Source organism: Sphaerodactylus townsendi, linkage group LG03 (genome assembly GCF_021028975.2).
Source record: "Sphaerodactylus townsendi isolate TG3544 linkage group LG03, MPM_Stown_v2.3, whole genome shotgun sequence".
NCBI classification, from domain to species: domain Eukaryota; kingdom Metazoa; phylum Chordata; class Lepidosauria; order Squamata; family Sphaerodactylidae; genus Sphaerodactylus; species Sphaerodactylus townsendi.
The window spans coordinates 51281843-51305484 of NC_059427.1; the positions used below are offsets into that span (position 1 = coordinate 51281843).

General features: G+C 44.9%; 1 protein-coding gene across 2 annotated transcripts in view; it reads left to right on the forward strand.

Moving 5' to 3' along the window:
* Positions 1 to 2825: 2825 nt before the first annotated feature.
* PODXL2 (podocalyxin like 2) overlaps positions 2826 to 23642 on the forward strand; it is a 73131-nt gene continuing 52314 nt past the window's right edge. For both annotated transcript variants that reach the window (XR_007243821.1, XM_048488414.1), the window contains exon 1: positions 2826 to 3563. Coding sequence is in view for 1 of the 2 variants with exons in the window: in XM_048488414.1 (XP_048344371.1) it covers positions 3518 to 3563 (46 nt within the window). In the remaining variant the exon portion in view is untranslated. The remainder of the gene's footprint in view (positions 3564 to 23642) is intronic.

Genomic DNA, 23642 nt, shown 5'->3' on the forward strand with positions numbered 1-23642 from the left:
GTTAAATAGATCTTTGATTCTGGTTAAGGTTTAAATCTGCCTCAGTATTATTTTGTGTGCTTTATTAAGGTGTCTGCCGAGAAAGGTTGTAATAACAGGTATCCTTCGCCTTCTGGATCAGTTACAGGGCTGAAGGGAAGTGCTTCAGTTTCACCATGAGCTATGATTTCTTAAGCACCTCAGCCCCTGAAGGGAAAAGGGGGGAGGGGAATCTGACAAGACAGGTCATTGAGTGATTTCCCCGCCTGAGGAAGTTAGGAAGGTGAGGAGGTCTGTTGCAGTATCTTTAATAACGAGGATTACAAACAGATATAGAATAGGCAGATGTGTATAAATGGAAAATAGCACCTATGGCATCTGTGTACCCCTTGACACCTGTGTGTCCTCTGGGTATCTTGCCCGAGGTCAGTTCACTGGCTGTGCACATTGTCGCTGGCTCAGGGTGAAGGGAGCCTCTCCCAAAGCTCAGCATGGTGTGGCGTGGGTGCAGCACCACCAGTGGCTGAACAATACTGAGGGGCTGAAAAACGGGTGAAGTGAAGCGAGGCCCAGAGCTTGTGCCATACCTGCCATACTTTAGATATGCCACTGGGATGCAACTGAGATCAATACATGGAAGAAGGGGGTTACATAAGTATGGATCCAACTGGGACTATGCATGAGTATGGTACCACCAACCTGCAGTTCAAAGCAAATGCAGTTCCAACAGAATCGAATCATATAATAGTTCTGAAAGTATAGACTAATTCTTAGAGCCAATTCGCATGAAGTAATTTGTATTGGCAGTTTCATCACACTATCCACTGAAACTTCAAGATCACTTTCCCTCTCAGTCTTGGCCTGTTTAGATCCTGTCAGCATATACTTAAAGTTAGGATATTTTGTTCCAATGTGCATCACCTCACACTTACCTACAATGAAATTCTTTTGCTATGTTGTCACTCACTCATCCAGTTTAAAGAGATCTTCCTGCTGTGTTTAAAAATATACCTTGGTTTTCACTATTTAGAATAATTTCACCTGTGAACTTAATGACTTTATTGCTCATCCTCGATTCCCAATCAAGGATTGATGAATAGCACCAATCCCAATCTCAATTCTTATGGGACCTCACAGTTCAACACCATCGATTGTAAGAACTGTCAATTTATTCCTACTCTCTGTTCTGTTATTTAATCGATTCTTAGTCCACAAAAGGACCTTCTTCTTACCCCATGAGTGCAAAGTGTACTCAGTACTGTTTGGTCAGGAGTCTTATTTTCAATGCCTCAAAGACCAACCAAAATAACTGTGCACAATTAAATGTTCTCCCATATTCTTAATTAAGCTGAATGTTACAAAGCAAGAACAGGGAGGAGGAAGTGATGCAATGAAATGTATTATTTAATGTCTATCACATTATTATTCGTTTTATTTAACTAATTTTTACCCTGCCTTTCTCCCCAATGGGTACCCAAAGCATTTTAAATAATTCTCCTTTCTTCCATTTTATCCTCACAAAAACCCCGTGAGGTGGGCTAGACTAAGACTGGCCTAAGGTGACCCAGCAAGGTCCCATGGCTAACTGGAGATTCGAACTCAGGTGTCCCAGATACTAGTCCAACGCTCTTAATCACCCTGGCATACAAGCCTATTAAAACCTGCAAAGAACTCCATTTTTATCATTACCATTTCAGAGAGAAGGGTAAGGGCTGGAGTAGAACAGCTAGAGTTGAGTCCTTGCACCTTGGAAACTAACAAGATTTACGGAGCTTTGACACTCTAAAGCTCATATCACAAAAACATTGGTCGCCTCTTAAGGTCTACTGGACTCAAATCTAGTGATTTTACTGGTTCTGGAGGGTTTTCCAAGCTGTATGGCTGTGGTCTGGTGGATTTTGTTCCTAACATTTCACCTGCATCTGTGGCTGACATCTTCAGAGGTGTATCACAGAGAAAAGTCTGTTTCTCACTGTGTCTAAGTGAGAAGGGAAAGTTTGGTGTGGTATATTATCCATGTCCCAGGGTGGGGAACCAATCATTAAGTGTTTGGGTGGAACTTGCTATGCAAAGGTGTTAATGATTGGTCCCCCACCCTGGGACATGGACAATATACCACACTAAACTTTCCCTTCTCACTTAGACACAGTGAGAAACAGACTTTTCTCTGTGCTCCCAGGCTCTGGCTGTCTGATGCTGGCTTAACGATGGGAACAAAATCCACCAGAACTTTCCCAGCTCCCTGAAGCTTGGAAAACCCTCCAGAACCAGTTGAATCCGGCCGTGAAAGCCTTCAACAATACTAGTGATTTTAATTATGTCCTGCCTATGGACATGTCCTTCCTTAGGTCATAAAAACGCACTTATAGAAAACTAAAAAGCACAAGTATTTTACATTTGTTAAAATTAATTAGCTGGCTTCGAGCCAGATGATTAATCAAACAAAAAGCTTTAATGCCCTGTTATAATTATTGCTACTTCCCCAATGCTAGGGCTGATCTTTGGCACTGAAAATAAACTTTGGGTTCGTGAATCCAGCTAGGCGTTTTGTGCACACTGGAATCAGAACTTTTGCCCCAGAGTCCAGCTGTTCAATATCGAGGTGCTTTGGCAAATGATATTCCCAGAATATCAAGGCGCCGGCGAGGCAGAGAAGGCCATTTTGCCGTGTCATCTGCTGGTGTTTGCCCAAGCACAGTGACTGTGCGTGTCACGTTTTGCGTCGTGCTCTCGGCAGGTTGATCAGTGAATGGGGGAGTGGGGCGCTGCGTCTCTCTCTAGGACCCCGGTGGAAGCTGCAGCCGGGCAGTGGCCGGAATGCAGACCACTGCGCCATGCATGCGCTTTAGTATTCAGCATCTCGGAAACCTGGGAGATCCTCAGCAGCCAGACACACCGGAGGGGGGCGTGGAGGAGGGGGGGCTGCATGCAGAAGCGTCGCGAAACGAAGCAAAGCCAATGCAGCTGCCAATGCAGAAGCACCCTTCCTTTTTTGCAAGCCCCTAATACCCTTTTCCCCCTTTTCATTGCCCCCTGTGCTTCACCTCCCCCCAGGAAAAGAGACGCCTCCGACACAGGTCTGCAAGGGAGCTGAGCGCCTCTGGGCAGCAGCCAACAGACCTGAGCAGCATCTCCTTGCCGGATGGATGCTGCTTCTGCCAGCTGGCTTTGACTAGAGCTGTTCGTGCATTGATCGAGCAATATAGAAGCCACCTCTCTTCCCTTCTCCTCCCCCCCCCCCCCCGCCTCCAATTTACCTCCCCAAGCTTGCACTCCCTGGGTTGAAAGTAAGGATCAGTACGCCTGGGGAGAGAGAGGGAGGGGGGGAGAGAGAGGGGACGGACGAACCAGAAGAGGGAGAACTGCGAGTAAACTTGCAGCTCACTTGTGGGGGGGAGGACGGGGCGATGCATCCTGCCCCAGAGCTGCTGCAGCAGGAGAGAGAGGTCTTGTCTGTCGCCGGGGGAGCAGAGCCCTGCCGGTGATAGCACAACCCGGGTCCGACTGAACACGAAGAAAGTGCAAGAGGGGAAGCATCATGAAGCTGTTGCTGCGCCGGGCACTGGAGGTGCTTTTGGCCGGGGGTGAGTCCTTTACACGTTTGAATGGCTTTAAAAAAATTCCGCAGACGAGGATTTGGTGCGCGTCTTTCAGATCTATTACGGCTGGACAAAGAAACACCGTGGGTGGGAGCGGGATTTCAAGTCTTCCTCCTTCAGCATGTGGATTTGGGAGAATCTCATACTGAGATGCCCGCTGAATGGATAGTGGGGGCTGTGGGGGCAATCTGGAACAGCTAGATGGCCTCCGAGCATTGATCTCCTGCTTCAGAGCACGTATCTGAAGGCAGGTTGGTTTCTTGAGACTGGGGCTATTACCAGCCTTAGAAGCTCTTTCCCCAGGCTGTCCTTTCCCATCGGTAGGGCTGGAGCGTCGGGCAGGGGGGCGCGGCGGCGCTGGCTGGGCACGCACATCTTTGCAGCCTCTTTCATGTTATTGGTGGGAGGGGACATCTAGGGAAGGAGGGTCCCTGCTCGCTTGGCCATTTTGTTTCCAGCAGCTGTGCGTGAAAAGGGACCCCAGAGAGAAGACGGTTTATTGCTCTTGCGGGCTTTACTAACTTGCCAAGTCATCATTTTCGTACTACATTTTTATTTCTCTCCCCATCCATCCACCCACCCACCCACTTTGGTTTCTTCTAGGGTTACATTCTTCTAGTGGAGTTCAGGTAGTTAAAGACACCTTTTAAAAATTACTGTAATAATGTAGACTTCCTTCATATAGATTGAATCAAAAGACAACCTAAGTTTTTATCTTTTATTAATACCTTTTGATCCAGTCCACCAGCTATCTTCTTTAAAAGAAAGTTACTGCCAGATAGTAATAATGTAGATTGCCTCTATCTATCTATCTATCTATCTATCTATCTATCTATCTATCTATCTATCTATCTATCTATCTATCTATCTATCTATCTATCTATCTATCTATCTATCTATCTATCTATCTATCTATCTATCTATCTATCTATCTAATTTTAAGCGTGGTTTTACAGTAGGGATAGGAAGTCTGCATTTGTGTGTGCACCAAATGTGGAGAAAATGTGGGTTTGCATACTTGTCTAGGTGAAAATTCTCTTGGGAGGAAGGAGAACTTGATGAACAGGAAGTACTTGCTGAAGTAGAATAGAAATTGTGATAGAAGAGGAGGTCCAACATGAGCATTATATTTGGAAAGTGGTATTTTGCTATGTGGGTATAAACAACATGGTGCCACACAAGTCAAGAACTCCATGCAACATGCCATCGAATCACACATTTTGGAACGCCAATTGCTAACTGTATACTGCAGTACAGTATTGGTACAATTCCCTCTCTTCTCTCAAGGCAAGTACAAAGTGACCAAGAGACCACTGGCACGCTGCTCTGATTTTAGTATGCTTATTGCATTCAGTAGCTGAACCGAGATTCCTTCATACTGCAGTCAAGGGAGAGAAACTGGATTCGCTTTTGAAATAACCCCTAATCTTCTCCTTTCTCTCTTATTTTACAGGGTCTTTTTGGTTGTAACTGTTTATCATACAGTTTTCATCTCCCTCCAAAATGTGATAAAAAGGATCAAATGTGCTTCTTGGGTCCTAAAGAAGCTAATCTTGAAATTTGAAACGGGGATGGGGGATGGGGGTATTAATTAAAGGCGATTAAGTGCAGAAGTAATTAGAATAGATAGGAGGCCTGTTATTCTAATGTTGTATAATCTCATTAAAGATGTGTTTGGAGAAGGGGGGCCTTTTATAAGAACTGAATGGTGGAAGAATGCTTTTCTTTTATAGCCAAGCAATCAACCTTAGTGTATGCAGTTATATTAATAAGTAAAAAGGGGACCTTTAATTGCAAGGTTTTAAAAATCATTTGGAAGCAGTGCATCTGAAAGGATGAAAGCCGTCTGGTTATTCTAGTTGTGGTGAGATTGGGAAAGGTGGTCCCTTTGCTTGCAAGTCAATTCTTTTCTTTGTGACTGTGGTGGAGATCTGCTTCTGTAAAGAGACTGTAGTCCAGCAACTGATGGGTTGGGTAGAAAACTCATGTTTCAAGTTTCAAAAGAGAAAATACTTTGACCTCCTTGGCCAGCATATCCTGGTGATCTGCATATATTCTTCCCAACCCCAGACACTTGGGGAGTTATTGTGATTACTCTTTGCCAAAAGAGAAGCACTGTGATTATTCAGATGTTTATAATAATGACAGATGAGAGTGTGTGCACTGCAAAGACCCCTGGTGTCAGGAACTATGCAACTTTCCATGAGACTCTTTTCAGTGGAGGCTGGAGCATCCACTTGTCATGCACTTGTTTGGCTCCCATCACAAAAATGAGCTCTGTCTCTTTTACAAAAGGAGTTAGATTCACCTATATTCGATGGGGAAATGTAGACATCAGGGGCATAGTTGATATGAAGGCTACACCTACCCTACACCCTTGGTAAGTCCTGTTCTTTGTGGAGAATCCCCCCCCCCCCACTTTTCCTGAAAGCGTTGTTAAATGCAGTATGTTAAAGTTGCATAGTTTTTAGGCCATTTACAGCATCCTGTGGCACAGTGGTAAGCTGCTGTACTGCAGTTGAAGCTTGGCTCACAACCTGAGTTCAGTCCCAACAGAAGTCATTTCAGGTAGCTGGCTCAAGGTGGATTCGGCCTTCCATCCTTCTGAGGTTAGTAAAATTAGTACCCAGCTTGCTGGAGGTAAAGTGTAGATGACTGGGGAAGGCAATGGCAAAGCTGTCGAGTCACAGGAGGATTTTCAAGAGATGGTTCGCAATTGCATCCCTCTGCATAACAACCAAGGTATTCCTTGGTGGTCTCCCATCCAAGTACTAACCAGGGCCAACCATGCTTCTGAAATCTGACCAGATCAGGTTTCCAGTTCAAGGTACAAAGTCTTGCAGGGAGAGAAAGGCAGAGCATAGAGAACATCTTCCTCTTTTTGCTGTCCTTTCTGTCTTCGGCATCACACTCATGGTGACTTTGAGGCTGCATGAGTGTGGGTGCCTGTGTTGATTGCGCTCCCACTCTCTTTCAAACCTGAACTCACTTCACGGGCTTGCTCTATGCTCCGTCTCCTTAATATTGTTGAAAATGTTGCCAAAGAGTGGGTTAAATGTGCTTCTGAACTTTTTGGCTCTAGAGTGATCCCAAGAACTGTGCTAGACTGAAATGATTCAGCAGCAGATGGCTTGTTATATATTTCAGCCAGCCAGACTTCCAGTTCTGACTGCCTGTATGCTGGTATCGTCTTCTAGGGATGTTCCCCAGTAGTATAAGTGTGAGAACCATGTGTGTACCGTGTTTTGCACCACACCTGCACCATGTTTGTGGAGTAGTGAAATGACCCCATGCAGTTTTAAAAAATGAGCTTAGGAGGTCTCTATTTTCTTATCCTTTGGAATCACAATGCACTTTAAATGATAAAGACTGAAGTTTTTGTCTTTTATACTGGGGCAGTCAGAAAGCTCAGGATATATCGCAGTATCATGCATACCATTAAAAATGTTTCAGATGTTGCCCTTCAGAACTCAGCTTCACTCCTTAGTGTTACGGAGATAGAGGAGCTTCCCTCCCAGTCCCTGGATGGGTTGGGCCGAACAAATGGATGCCAACCACAGATGTAGGTGAAACGTTAGGAACAAGATCTACCAGACCATGGCCAGACAACCCAAAAAACTCACAACAACCAGTTGAATCTGGCCATGAAAGCCTTCAACTAAACAGATTTCTGTCTCTGGGAGCCTTTTGGCAGTATCCCAGAATGCAGGCCCTGCCAAGCTGGATCATGTAGACTATTGCTGTTCATAACAGGAACCAGGGCTTTCTTGACCCTGGTTCCGGCCTGGCGGAACGCTCTGTCAAATGAAACCAGGACACTGTGAGACTTGTCTCAGTTCTGCAGGGCCTGCAAGACAGAGAGCTGTTCCTCCAGGCCTACAGCTGAGGAAAGCAGCGGGTATGTTTCCATCTTAGCTGGCCTCCCTTTCTCTCCCTTCTCTTGTTTAGTTATTTCTGAGTTTTTCTTTTTGGTTATAGGATTGGGAATTTTCGAATTGTTCCATCTTAGTTAGGTTAAGTATAAATGTTATCATTTTATATTGTGAGTTGCTCTGAGCCTGCTATAGTGGGGAAGAGTGGGATAAATAAATAAATAAAATCAAAGGAATGAACTTTCTACCAGAGATGTTAAATTTTATAAATTAAAAAGGCAAGCAACCATCTCCAGAGTTGTTATTACTCCAGGAATCCAGATGTTACTTACAACCTTGGTATTTTCCTTCTCCTGCCAGTGGAAGGAGAAAAGCAGTGTGAATGGCTGATGGGCTGCTTCACATACCAGTGTCATTTCACTCAGCTTCTTGATGTCTTTGTCTTTCTGTTCTGAGGGTAAGACAAACTCATGTTATTGTGTTCCCATAGGATGGACCATTCAGTACTAACTCTGTCTTCATTCAATGGAGTCTACTCTCAAAAAAAGAGAGCAAAGGAATGCACCCTCAGCCATCGTGCGGTACCAGGCGGTCATGGCTACACTGCTAGAGTTTAACCTTGCAGTGTTTCCTCCTAACACTTATCGAGTAAATATAACTAATGAGGATGGTTTGTCCAATTTCATCCCAGCAAAGGCAAGAATCTTTTCCTTTGAAGAAGTGGTGCTGTAGCTTCCCATAATGAGATCCTCCATCTGCCAAGCACAAGATTGATTTTGGTCCTTGGCACTCCCTGGGGTTCTCATTCACGTAATGGCCCCTAAATAATATTATGGTGATGAGAAGCGGCAGATGCAGTCTGGTGCTAGCTACATTCTTAGTCTAATTAATAACCAGTGAAGGCTGTACCTGCTCAAAGACTGAACTAATTTCCCTGCTGCTTCTGGGAATATGGACTTTCTTTCACTGTAGATGCCATGAGTGAAGGTGGGCTCTTCTGCCACTGTAGAGGATCCCTCAGGATACTGGTGGAAGTTAACAGTGCAATGGTTCAAAAAGGTAGCTGCGTCCTATGCAAGCACCAGGCCATTACTGACCCATGGAGTAATGTAACATCACAACATTTACTAGCCAGACTATGTACAGGGTGGTTTGCCATTGTCTTCTCCAGTCATCACCCCTTTCCCCCAGCAAGCTAGGTACTGATTTTACTGATCTCAGGAGGATAGAAGGCCGATTGCCCCATCTTGTGGAGGAGGGCTTGAGGGAGCAGCACGGCCTTGTGCTGACATGTTTGCCCTCCCCAACGTGCTTACCTTGGCAGAGGAGGTAGTTGTGCCACTGGCCGGCTGCCCCTAACCCCTGCTGCTCAAAACCCAGATGTCTGGGCATGGGGCAGGGCTACGCTGTGTCCCAATTGGATGCCAGTGTGGGGTGGTGGGCCATTCCTGGCAGTGGGGCTGACATAAACTGGTTCCCAACCAGAGTTTAAAGTCAGGAGCAGAGTGTCCTGGCCCTCAGACTTGTCCTAATGAGGGTGTTCTGGCAGTGAGGCATACGTGTGCATTATTTATGTATTTATTTATTAAATTTATATGATGCTTTCCAGAAACGGCTCAGAGCGGCTCACAACATCCCTACAAATATACAATACAGTCTAAATATTAAAACTAACTCAATAGAATTCTGATTATTAAACAACTAATACACAGACTAAAACACATACGACTGACAGAAAAATCCTTACATGCTCCCACCTTCCTAGGTGAGTCTGGCGATAGTACAGAGGACAACTGAATCGAAATGGGGAGGCTGGCCTCAACTGAATGCCAGGCAAAATAGTTCAGTTTCACAGGCCCTGCGGAACTCTAATGGGAGATGGCAAAGCATTCCACCAGGTAGGGGCCAGAACAGTAAATGCCCTGGCCCTAGTTGAGGCTAGACATATCTCCAAGGGACTGGGGACCACCAGGAGGTTAGCCTCAGAACAACGGAGAGTCTGGTTTGGGCAATATGGGGAGATGCGGTTCCTAAGATATGAAGGTCCTAGCCCGCTAATGGCCTTAAAGGTTAATACCAGCACCTTAAACCCAACTCGGAACTCAACTGGGAGCCAATGAAGCGAGCAGAGAACTGGTGTAATGTCCTCCCACGATGGTTCGCCTGCTAGGAGCCTAGCTGCCGCATGTTGGACCAGCTTCGAATGCCAAATCAGGGATAAAGGAAGGCCAGCGTAGAGAGAATTACAATAGTCAAGTCTAGAAGTGACCATTGTGTGGATCACTGTGGCCAGTTTGCTCTGGGAGAGATATGGGGCCAGTTGCCAAGCCTGGTGAAGATTAAAAAAAGCTGTTATGGGCCACCTGGGCCTCCATAGATAAGGAGTACTCCAGGTGGATCCCCAGGCTCTTAACTGATGTCGCTAACTGAAGAGCCACACCATCCAAAGTCGGCAGCTGAAACTCCACACCTCTCCGCACAGCCTCTCCGCACAGCCTCTCCGCACAGCCGACCCACAGGACATCCATCTTTGTAGGATTTAATCTCAATCTACTCTGCTTCAACCAGCCAGCGATTGATTCCAAGCAATGCTGTAGAGCAGTTGGTGCAGAGAGCGGCCTGCCCTCCATCAGCAGAATGAACTGAGTGTCATTAGCAAAGCTCTGCACAAGTTGAGCAAGGGGGCGCATGTAGATATTAAATAACAGCAGGGATAGGAGCACTCCCTGAGGGACTCCAGAAATTAAGGACCTCTGCTGAGAGGTCCTACCCCCACATGCTATCCCCAACCTCGGAGAAAAGAGGACAACCAGGCCAAAGTTGCGCCCCAAATTCCGATGTCAGTGAGGCGGTGGGTCAAAAAGATGGAGATCATCCTTGTCAAAAGCTGTGGTAAGATCTAACAATACCAGCATCGCTTACCCGCCTGTGTCAAGCTGCATGCAAAGCTGATCTGTGACAGCAACAAGCATGGTCCCTGTCCTGAACCCAGCTTGGAAACCAGACTGGAAAAGATTCAAGGCCGATGTATCATTCAGAAAAGTCTGTAGCTGCTCCAACACCACTCTCTCAATTATCTTCCCATGCTGCCAGAAAGCCCTCTTGGAGGTGGCAGTGCATCTCGCCACCAAGGGATTTGGATTGGTCTGCCCACCAGCTACCTGAAACTGATTTCCATCAGGATCGAACTCAGGTTGTGAGCAGACTTTGACTGCAGTTCTGTAGCTGAACTCTCTGCACCTTGGGGCTCAGAACTACTCCAGTCAAAACTCACTGAAATCAATGGGCTTATACTAGAGTAACTTTGCATGGGATTGCAATCAACTGGATACAATCAGTTTTTTTATTCAGCCTTACCCAATTTTCCTCTTTACCACAGTCTCCATCCCAAATGGTTTTGGCCATGCCAGCCCTGTGATCCCCTTCATAGCTTTTTTTTTTTTTGGTGAGCAAAGGAGGTTCTCTCCTTTTTTCACCAACCACAAAAAAATTGGTGGGATCCAATCCACATTCCTTTGATACTGGTTGGTGGGTGACTGCAGGCTAGCTGATGAAAAAAGTAACTGAATGGGGTGCATTTGAAATTGAGGACAACATAAAGTGTGTTACAGGCTGTGTTTAAGCCTAGTGCCCAGACTAAAGCAGATGCTGTTTAACTCCGTTACGCTTGACAGTCCCTTTCACAAAGCTTAGTTCAAGCTCCTTGAATCAGTAGATGTGAAGAGAGGAAGGAGTTCTTTATTTTGTCATGCGCCAACACCATCTGTATGCCAAGCTGGAGAAACGTGCATTTCACTTTGTAGATTTCTTAGGCCGCCGACTGTCACCTTCTGGTGTTCAGATGGATCCCATGAAAGTGGAGGCCCTGCTGTCTTGGCAAGAACCCCTGAATAAGAAAGACATCCAGCAGTTCTGGGGGTTTGCCGATTACTACTGGCAGTTTATTCCTCAGTTCACTGGCTAGCTCGACCTTGACTTCTAACTTCTGCGACCCTGAGAGGGGTTCATCTGACACCAGCTGCAACAGAAGCTTTTCAGGAGCTGAAGCTCCATTTTGCAACCAAGCCAGGTCTATGACTACCCGATGTCACCTTGCGCTTCACTCTGGAAACAAATGTGTCCAGTATTGCCCTTGGAGCAGTCTTGCTTCAATCGGCAGCAAACAACCAGCACCTGCAACCATGTGTATTCTACTCCCTCTAACTAACTTCAGCCAAGAAGAATTACACCATCTGGGAACACAAGTTCCAAGGTGGGGTGGCATGATCTTGAAGATGCTTGTCAGCCAGTCCAGGTCCACACCAACCACAGAAACCTGGAACTCCTCCAGTTGGCCAAAAGTTTAACCTAGAGGCAAATCAGGTGGGTGATGTTCTTCTCTCGGTTCAACTTTGTGGTCACATACATCCCCCAAGCACTGAACGGACAGCCAGATGTTATCTCCCGCAATGCACAAAACAGCCCACAACCTGACTATCCTACTGACTCGGGTAATGGCCAACAGTCTTGTGGTGACTTTCCAAAAGCAAATTCAATAACACCAGGCAGCTGACCCCTGGGTTCAGAAACAGAAAACTCCTCCCCGGCTGGCTAGCACTAATGCTTTGGAGTGCACCTCCCAGTATGGTCTCCTGACCCACTGAGGGTGTCTTTATGTGCCTGAACCCATGCATGCAGAGATGCTAAGACTATGCCATGATGCCCCGCCAGCAGGGCACTTTGGTCAGTACAAAATGCTGTGCTTAGTCTCAAGAGACTTTTGGTGGCCTCAAGTGCACAGAGAAGCACAGTGGTATGTGGCCACATGCAAAGTCTACCATCATGCCAAGATTCAGTCTGGCAAGGCATCAGGCCTTCTGGGTCTCCTGCTGACCTTTTGGGTCCCTGGTGCATTATCTCTATGGACTTCGCTACAGTTGATTATTCAAGTTGATGATTCAGAGGAGTGAGGTGGTCCACATTCTGGATTCCCAGGTGCCCAAGGGTCAGCTTCAATATATTATTAACTGACTGGGATATGGCCCTGAGGACCACTCCTGGGAACCTGCCATGCAAGTCCATGCCCCACAGCTGATTTGGGCCTTTCCCTGTGCTTACCTCTATGAGCCTGGCTCCCCCCAGGGGGTTGGGGGATGAACCAACCACTGGGCACTGAGTACTCTGGTGTAGAGCCTGAAGACGCTGCACCCAGAGCTGGCTCCTTGTAAGGAAATGCAGGGAGTAGAGCCAGTTCCAACCCGTTCCTTGCAAGCTCAGGCAGAGCCTGATGCCATTCAACTAGGAGAGCCTTCAGAAATCTCAGAAGAGCCGAGTAATGAGCCAGCTGCAAAGGCAGAGGCTACAGCTTGCATTGCTGCAAGGTATGGCAGAAGGCTTTGCCTCCATTGCCAGATGGAGGCATCTGCATCTGAGGAGGATTGAGCTCCTGCAGGATCCCAGCTTCATTAGCGAGGACTTTCTGTGTAAACCCTGCCTTGGGCTTGGCTCTGTCTGGGTGCAACAAGTGTACTTCCTGTTAAGCGCAAAGTGCCTGGTCTCTCTCTGACCTGTGGCTCTTGGTCTGCCTGCCTGCCCTCCTGCCTGTGCCTTGACTTTGGACTGCCTTGACTATGCTTTTGCTTGCTGCCTGCCCTGACTCCGGACTGGTTGACTATACCTCACATTCTGCCTACCCTGACTCTGACTTGTCTGGCCACACTCTAGTTTCTGCCTGCCTGCCTGCCTGCCTGCCTACCTGCCTGCCTGCCTGCCTGCCTGCCTGCAACACATATTCCCTCTTTGGTTGCTCTACATGCCTCGGTGTGATGGGGCTGTGAATTCCATTTAGTACTTTGTATTTACTTCAGGTTTTTTTGTGTGAGTAATTTCTTGCTAGTGAGTCTGTTCAACCTCAGCAAATCAGGATGACTGCACATTCTGTTCAGTCAATCTTTCCTCCTCTTCTTTGCTAAAGTAAGAAAATGTTCTGTTAATTATAGGCAGTGAAGTTTAAATAACTATATTCGTACCCTGAGGGGGAGCTGCAGGTGACAGAGTACACATCAGAGCAAAGCGTCTTGCTTTCCTCTCAACGAAGAAACACATTGTAGGATGTTATGGTAAACAAGCATAATGTGAAAAAAAGAAGAAAGTTTATGTTTCATGGAATCTCAGAACCAAGGACTATATGAATTTGCTTCTGATTCTCAGTGGTAATTTTAAATATGTAATCTCCCCCAAAATGAATTTGTTACTCACATGATTATAACCAGGGCAAATTCACATTTCAGGCAAGAGATGGCTGGGTTGATGAACCTGTATTTTATGTGGTCAGTGGTCCAGATTTATTCCAGGATTGTAATTCCCACGAGCATGTACATAGTTTTTCTTTACAAATTATTTTCCATATTCTCAAGACTAAGGAGTTTCCAGGATCCTTCTGTTTCGTTTTGAGGTGTTGGGGACGATTTTGGCCTCCTCAGAATCATTTCAACCAAAGAACTTTTATTCACTCAACCAATTAATTTCCCACCCCTACCCCAAAGGTGCCAGGTTAGTTTGCATATTGTCAGAGGTATTTCCTTGTGTCATGAGGAAGTTTGTGGAGACAATCTTCATGTGGGGCAGTTTTACAGGCTTGGCGAAAGAGACATGTTTATAGTTGGATTATCAACCTTCAGGTAGGACCGGAGCTCTCACAGAATTACAACTGATATCCTGACTATAGAGATCACATGCCCCGGGGAACAGTTTCAGAGGGTAGACTCTGTGATATCCAGTCACCACTGATCTCCCTTTCCTTCCCATACTCCACCCTCCTTAGGCACCACCCATGTCTCCAGGAATTCCCCAAGCCGAAGCTGGTGACCCTAACTAGAATGTGTATTCTAATCCCTTGTTATTTTCTGTAAGGATTTGGGGTGGGCTGTACTCTGCCTTCCCCCCTTATATGGGTCTCTGGTTGGCCATGTAGACACATCACTTAAAAATGGATAGATGAACATGTTAATTGTCCACAGTTGTAGTGGAAAAAACAGGACCTATGTTGGGAGCTACCGCCTGTTGGTTAAGAGAAGCTGGATAATATTCCACAGAATCATGATGTTATCACCTAGACTTGCTGATTTTTAGTCTTGTGAATCCTCTTCCCAGTCATTGTGCGATTGTCCTCTACAGTACATTATGGGTCATTAAGCTAATACTTGCATTCTCTTTTTTGCAACTAGCCCAGAAAACAAGCAGGGGTCCTGAGAATGTGGGTGTGCTTAGACTGTCTACAGGGTGTCAGCCTCTCTCATTGCTTGGTCTGTGCCAGAGGAATGCTGACCACCCGCCCATGTTTTCTGCAGCCCTAATTAGAAGTGATTGCTCTGCTGGGCTTCTTAATCCTGCATTCAGAGTGTTCTACTAATAAATTAGAGAGTGCAGCAAAAGGGGAGGAATAGATGCCGCGGTACAGGACACGTTTCTTATAGATGGTCTGGAGCACTCATAGGCTGACGGACAAAAGAGCTCTGTTTGAATTCTGAGTCTTCTCTAGGTTCATAGAGGATACTACTGGCTGCATTCAGACATGACAACAAACCTTTGTTTGTCCATGGTGGGCATGATCACAGCTTAATGTCATGTTTGTGTATTCTCTCCTTCTTCCTCTCACATACAGAGGGCCATTGAAGGCTTTTCGAGTTTTTAGAGCCTTTGTTCACATTCCAATTTGCTATGAAATCTGAATATGACTGGGCAAACTGGGCATTTGTTTCCTCATCACAAACCAGGATTATAAACCACAGTTTAACATCAGTTTTTGGAGAGGAAGCCAGCTTCAGGCACCCACGTGTGAACAAGAGTTTGACCAAAGACCCAAACCCAGAAAACTTGCTGTCACATTTCAAATGCCAGTGGATATGGGAGGGCACATGCAAGCCCAGCCCAGCATGGATGGGATGGATTTTGTTGCAGCAACTGAATGTTGTTGCAGCAACTGAGATTGTTGGTCCTGATGCCAACTGGCAATTTGTATGAGACTCCAGTTCATAGGAAATCTATGTTGCACTCAGTGGATGGGTAGAATCATGGTGTTGGTTCAATAAGCAGCATTTGTTACAGGATACGTGTCAGCATGGTGTTGCTATAAAGAACAATGCTTTGGTTAAAAAAGAGAGAAATGATGACACAAAAATTGTGCAGACACTGTTTGAGAGAAGCAGCCTTCAATGCGCTGCAGAAAACAATAAATTAAATGGATTATTTAGACGAAACAGAAAAATAAATAAATTGATGATTAGTAGTTCTGAAGGTTAGAGATTGTTAAAAGTTATTACCAGTAACTTTAAAGATCCTGTTTTATTGATGTTGTGAAAGGGCAAGTGGTAATAATTTTTTTAAATGTTAACACTGGGTGCAGATGAAACTGGGAGTCCTTATGGAAAGTGCACTTTTTTCTTTGTCTTTTTGGGGGGATTTTTCTTTGGGTTCCTTATATAATTACTAATAAAATTTTAATTATAAGAAAATAAGTTAAAGCCTTGAGATTGTAAATTTGTGCATTTTTCAAATCATTCTTGTAACAGAAATAATTCTGTTTATTTAAAACATTTTGTGGGCTGCACGCCTTCCTCTGTCATTCTGAAGAGAAGAAACAGTTTTTGTCTTGGGAGGGGGTTAAACAGAGAGATGAGCAGGTGCTCTGTTTTCCTAAAGACAGATTTTTCCTCTTCCCTGCACTACCAACAAAAGTGCCGCCTCCTGTACTCATCTGATTTGGGAATAAAAACGACTCTCTTCCCACCCTGTGCTCATCCCTCTGCTATTATCTGTGTTCTTTTACACAGAAAGACAATACTGAGTTGTCATCGTGGGCTTTTTAAACACTAATTCTGTACAATTAATTGTGGAGTCCTCTGTCAGTTAGGACTGTAAGGATTTTTTTTTGCAGGATCAAAGGAGCTCAGTCCTCTGCCTCCAGTGGCCAGATACTGTTGGATAGCTCAGAAATAGAATGCTATAGCAATGACCATTCTGTTTATACCAAGTGTGTGTTTAATCAGAAGTATAATTCCTCTGAATCTAGAGGTTTTGTTTCTCTGTTATACTGCCTAATAGCGGTTGCTGCACATTCATGTTTACCTCCTTTTATAAACCATCTAAACGTCTTGTGGCAATGAATCTCATAGAATATTTTCTACCTATCACATTGTAATCCAGTCCTTCCTCTAAAGAGCTGACTGTGGTTCTCCCTATCTTCATTTTCTCTTGCATTTTATCCTCACAAAAGCCCTTACAAAGTGAGTTCGGGTGAGAGAATGACGAGCCCAAGGTTACCCAGTGAGTTTTGTAGCATAGTGGGGAATTAGAACCCAAACCTCCTCAGGTCTACCAGCTCTCTCTCCACTAATTTGCAGACAAAATCACCCAGATTTGCTGTGGATTAGATGCTGACATGAATGCACATTCAGATGATTTACCTTTAGTATCTGTTTGTCCAATGTATACTATTTATTTATTTAATTTACACACACACACACACATACACCCTTTCGAACTTGGGCTGCCTCACATCATAGTAAAACAATACAAACAGCTAAAACATTATGAACCTTCGTGGTAAAAAAACCCACAACCATAAATGCACCTAATTACAATCACAAGATGGCCATTTTCAAATATTTCACCCTGATGAATTAATGGTGGAAAGAGGGAGGGAGAAGGGGAAATGGGAAGCCTGGTGGTATCATGACTGCTTCAACCATCGGCTTGGTGCAACAGCTCTGTCTTGCAAGCCCTGTGGCACTGCCTAAGGTCCTGCAGGGCTCTGGTCTCATTGGACAGAACATTCTGCCATTGGACAAAGCCCTGGCTGAGGCTAGCTAATCTTCCTTTGGAAGATATGGATATCTTTCAACTTGTGGATCTGGAGGATGTGGACAAGATCCAAGGTGAGAGCTACCACTTGTGTTCTCAACCCATACTGGTTGATAAAAGTGATGAGACCTGCTTTGTTTGTTTTAAAATCCTCTTTGAGCCCTATTATGTTGGCAAATTTCTGGCCAGTCTCCAGTCTTCTATTTTGGGGCAAGGTGCTAGATCACATTGTTTCTTCTCAGCTCCAGGGGTTCTTAAAAGAGGCTGAGCCATGACACAGTAGTTTGAGTTCTATCTGAGGGATTTCTCTGAGAACACAGTGTTTGGGGATTCTTACTCTGCCCTATGATCTTCAGGATGCCCCATCTTATTCCCCACGCTTTTAAATATCAATATGAAGCTTCTGGGAGAGGTCTGTATTGTTACCAGGATGCAGATGATACCCAGCTCTACCTTCCTTTCCCACCTAATTTTGAAGATGTTGTTGATGTTCTGAACCAGTGCTTGAAGTTAGTAATGGGCTGGATGATGGCAAACAAGCTGAAACTTAATCTGGACATGACAGAGGTTCTCTGGGTTAGCAGAAAGGTAGACCAGGGACTTAAGATCTCTCCTATCTTGGATTGGGCTAGACTTCCGAGAAGCCAGGTTTACAACTTTGGAGTGATGCTTGACTTAGCTATCATTTCGGAAAACCCAGTGTGGCTTAGAGTGTGTATTCTGAGTGCCGGTTGGTGCATCAGCTGCACCTGTTCTTGGTTTAGTCAGATCTAGCCATAGTGATTCATGCCTTAGTTACTTCAGATTGGCCTACTACAATGTGTTCTACTTGGGGCTACCCTTGATGAGTGTTTAGAAGCTGCAGAATTTTTCACCTAGACTGCTAATCAGGGCCAGGGAGCATATAACCCTGATACTACAGAAATGGCACTGGCTACTGATCCGCTCCCAAGCCCCAATTCAAGGTTTTGGTCATTAAAGCTCTATAAGACTTGTGACCAGGGTATGAAGGACCATCTCCTCCCATACATTCCTACCTGGGAATTAAGATCACAGGGAGAGGATGTTCTGACTGTCCCACTAATCAAAGAGGCTTGTCTGGTGGGTTCACAAGAGAGAAGTTTGTCAGTGGCAGCCCCACAATTATGGAACAATCTCCCCTGGGAGATGTTCTTGGCCCCCTCACTGTCGATTGTCAGGAGGTTGGAGACAATTTTATTCAGGACTGCATTTGGTTGATTTAGTTTTTATCACTGGCAATCGTAATTGGAATTTTAAAATTGTAACTTTTTATGGGTTTTTATAATTCTTTTTATTGTGTTTTTAATAATGTTTTATTTATATTGTAAATCATCTTTATAGAGCTAGCATCACATAGTGGTACAGAGGGACTCAAATCTGGAGAATCAGGTTTAGTTCCCTACTCATCCCCATAATGCCTTCTGGGTATCCTTGGGCCAGTCATCATTTTCTCAGAACTCTCTGCCCATGTGGAGGCAGCAAATGGCAAATTACCTCCAAATGTCTCTTGCCTTGAAAATCCTGTGGGATTGCTACAAGTCGGCTGTGATTTGATAGCACTTCACGCATGCACACAAGCCTCCCTGAGTTCCACAAGGGAGAAAGGTGGCTTCTTAAATGTTTTAAATAAATAAACTACATCACACTAGTTCACATGTTCTTTATTATCTGTTGCATGCAGAAGTATTCCTTCTGTTTGTCCTGAACCTATTACCTGTCGGTTTTATAACAGGGCTCTTATATTCTGATAAACTGTTCCATCTCCATAGTGTGTAATTTTATTCTCTACCCATGTTTATCTCACCCCGCCCCCCCCCCACTGAAAACGCATACAGGAATTCCCTGGAATTTCTACCCACTTTTGTCTACCAGATGCATTGTTTTGATAGTCTCCAAGGCAGAGGGCACCAATGGCCAATGTGTTCCTTCACCATCCATTGTGCTTTCTGTCTTAATTTATTATCAATAAATGACCGTTTTTGACCCAACTCCCTGTTTTAAATAACATCTGCTAGACACATACCAATTGAGGAGTGTTAGGGATGAATGCTGGTCATAAACTGGAAGAAGTTGACATGTCGTTTCCCCTGCCCTTCCCCCAGTGGAAAATTGTCACTCTAATCTTGTTCAGGGTGGCTGATTTGGGGGTCTCATTAAAGAACAGCCCATTATAAACCATTTAATTTATTATATATTTATCACTAAGGGTGTGGTGTGGATTTTCTTCTCCTGACAGCTAAAATGTCTTGGGCCCTCCTTATTTAACCAGTAAATGTGACTTGTTGCTAATATCAGCCTCCATGCAGGATATGTGGAAATGTCACACTGATTTTTAAAAAGGGGTCCAGGGTAGATACAGGAAATTACAGACAAGTTAGCTTAACATCTGTTCCATGTAAATTATTGGAAACTGTTAGTAAATTAATAAGCATACCCAGGAAGAAAGTCTGCTTCTGGCTTCTGCAAAGGAAGTCCTACCTCACCAAACTTTGGAGGTGTTAGAGCATTTTAACAAGAGATGTGGATACAGGTGATCCAGGACACATCATATACTTGGACTTCCAAAAAGTTTTTGAACAGATACTTCACCAAAGACTCCTGAGTGAACTTTTACCAATCATAGGATAAGAGTGCAGGCAGGGACGTAGGTATAGATTTTTTATGGGGGGAGTTCGGGGGTGGGGCCACACCCCCACCTTTCCCTAGGGCATGGCCAAGCCTCCCCAAGCCCCGCCTCTGGCCTAGTGCTTATAAAAGCAGCTCTCCGAGGTCGGGGATGGCAGACTCCCCTGCCCTGCCCTGCCCTGCCCCTCCCCTCTGGGCAGAGGCATAGAGGGAAAATGGAGCATGGTGCAAAATCTGAGTTTTCCCGGGTAGCTGCTGTGATGCTGGAATCCACCCACAAACAGCATCACTTTCAATGGCGTTTAAACTAGAGAGCCTAAATTCTCCTTTTAAATCCACCTTACAGGGAGAATCTGGGGACCCTAGTTAAACAACATTGAAAGTGATGCTGTTTTGGGGTGGATTATCCCCCACCCTGAAACAGCATCACTTTCAATGAGGCGTAGTGGGTTAAGAGCAGGTGCATTCTAATCTGGAGGAACCGAGTTTCCCTACTCTGCCACTTGAACTGTGAAGACTTATCTGGGGAATTCAGATTAGCCTATGCACTCCCACACATGCCAGCTGGGTGACCTTGGGCTAGTCACAGGTTTTCGGAGCTCTCTCAGCCCCACCCACCTCACAGGGTGTTTGTTGTGAGGGAGCAAGGGCAAGGAGATTGTCAGCCCCTTTGAGTCTCCTACAGGACAGAAAGGGAGGATATAAATCCAAACTCTTCTTCTTCTTCTAAACTGAGGACCTCAGATTCTCCCTTTAAATCCATGCCGAAGAGGGTGGATTTAAAACGAGAATCTGGGGAAATTTGGGGGTGCCTGCTGTCAGGGGTGCAATTGTTAATCTAGAAGCACCAAACTTTCAGGGTATCATTAGGAGTCTGTCCTAATGATACCACCCAGGTTTGGTGAAGTTTGGTTCAGGGGATCCAAAGTTATGGACCCTCAAAGGTGTAGCCCCCATCTTCTATTAGCTCCCATTGGAAACAATGGAGGATGGGGCACCCCCTTTGGGAGTCCATAACTTTGGACCCCCTGAACCAAACCTCACCAAACCCGGATAGTATCATCAGGAGAGTCCCCCAAACAATCCCTGAAAGTTTGGTGCTGCTAGGCCAAACAATGTGCCCCCTGCAGGCCAAAAACCGAAAAAAGCACTAAAATGTTTTAAAAACCCACAAACGGGTGGGCGGAGCTTCGGACATGAATGTGGGGGTTCAAACCCGAGAACCCCCCCCCCTTACCTACGTGCATGAGTGCAGGGCCTTATGGATTAAAAATTAGTTAAATGTTAGGAAACAAAGAGCAGGGATAAATGGACAGTTCTTAACATGGGGGAAAGTAAGCAGTGGGGTCCCACAAGGACTGGTTTTGGGGCCAGTGCTGTTCAATTTATTAATAAATTATTTAGAATTGGAGGGCAGCAGTGTAGTAGCCAAGTTTGTAGTGTAGTAGCCAAGTTTGTAGATAATACCAAATTATTCAGGAAGTTGAAACCCAACAGGGACTGTGAAGAGCTACAGAAGGATTTCTGTAAATTGGGGGAGGGGTGAACAATATATGGAAAAGCTGGCGAATGTGGGAGTTAAAAAATAAAACAGTTAAGGGGGCACCTGACAGAGGATTATCAAAGACTGATTATCAATTTATGCATGAGGTGAGAAAATAGAGCTTTTTCCTCCCTCCTTTTTCAGTGATAGAACTTGAGGCACCCATGATGTTGAAAGGCAATAGGTTCACGACATACACAAGGAAATTCTCCTTTTTTTCAACAAATAATTCACTGCCTGCAAATGTAGTGATGACTAATGGCATGGATGGTTTTAAAGGGGGTAGTGGTGGTAGATTCATGGGGAATAGATCCATTAATGGCTGCTAACCATGGTTACATATACTGATGCAGCACATCTCTGAATAACAATGCTTTGAGGTGACAGCAGTGGAAAGCCTTGACTTCTTTGCTTTGTTTGCTGGCCCTGCTGAATGACTGGTTGGCCACTGTGTAGAACAGTATGCTATATTAGATGGACCAGTTGTCTTATCTAGCAGGTTTCTTCTCACATTAAAGGCTATTGGGTTTTCCTGCGTAACTCTTGGCAAGACACAATTGTGCAGAACACTATGTACCTGCTTATTGTACCTGTTTACCCTGAATCCCCCTTTCAAAAAACACACAAACACAATGTGTATGGAGAAATCTGCACGGATAAAGCTATGTTTCCCTTGAAATCTTGAAGGCTATGGTTCCTGAAGTGGATAAAGCTAAAGCAATGAGGAATAAATTCTCCATTTCAAGCTCTTTTTTAATGAGCCTAGTGGAATGGCTTTTATGTTGGTACTACATATCTCTCAGTGTGGCAGGAAATTGCTGGAGGGCAAAACCTTTACTCTTAGAGGAAATTCCTTATTTATTATATGTATTGGGGCAGTTGATTATGCATATTGATATGACACTGATTGAATTCTGGGTTAGGCTTTGAAAGGTTTTGATTGCTTCCACAGTAGCATTTCTTGTTTGTTTCTGAGAAATTAGGCACCTTTCCTCCCAATTTACTCCATTCCCACTGTTTCCTCCCTTGGGTGCCATCCAATTTTTAAAAATTCTGTTTCCTTTGTAATGGAAACTGTGCTAAGAATTGCAATCACAGTATTTTTTCACCTGCTTCATAGGTGTGGTTTATGTTTCACCTGCTTCATAGGAGTGGTTTATGATGTGTGTGGTGACAGTAGTTCTACCACTCTTCATTACCTTCCTTCCCTTTTGCCATCTCTCTCCCAGTTTAACCCCCCCCCCCCCCAAAAAAAAAAGTATTACTAATATTGCCATTTCTACTCCTTCTTGTCCAGGAAAGAAGCAGTCATGTCCACCAGCCACTACGGCCAGGGACAGTTTATTCCCATCCATTTCTCTATAAGTGAGTGAAGTCTGACAGGCAGGCCAGGGGAGAGGAATAAACAAGTAAAGTTTCCATAGCCTAGTATTCTGAAGAAGCCATTATGTTCAATGGCAACTACATGTATTGAAGCAGTGCTGAATCATATGTAGAAGATCACCTTGTTAAGCTAGCAGCACCAAAATATCAGGGTATCTTTAGGAGACTCTCCTGATGATGCCACCCAGATTTGGTGAAGTTTGGTTCAGGGGGTCCAAAGTTATGGACCCTCAAAGATGTAGCCCCCATCTATTAGCTCCCATTGGAAACAATGGGGGATGGGGCGCCCCTTTTGGGAGTTCATAACTTTGGACCTCCTGAACCAAACCTCATCTAACTTGGGTGGTATCATCAGGAGAATCTCCTGAAAAATCCCTGAACTTTTGGTGCTGGTAGCCTAAAAACTGCGCCCCCTGCTGGCCGAAAACTTAAAAAAACACTAAAAAATACAAAACACACACAAATGAGCCTGAAATTTTTGCACCCTCCACTAGGAGGGCGCCCAGGGACATAGGGTACCCCATGTCCCCTAGGTAAATATGCCACTGGATAGGGTATAAGATAATAGCACAGATAGTCTAAGATAGGCTCACAATCCTCTAGGTGGGCCCAGGCACCATCACCAAATCTCCAGGAATTTCCCAATTTGGAGTTGCCAACCTTTATTTATTTATGTATTTATTTATTGTTGCATTTTTATACCCTTTTTATAACCTTAGTCTTGGAAGATGACCAAAGAAGCCTTAGGGGAGGTGTGCTTGCCGGTCCTATCTCCCCTGC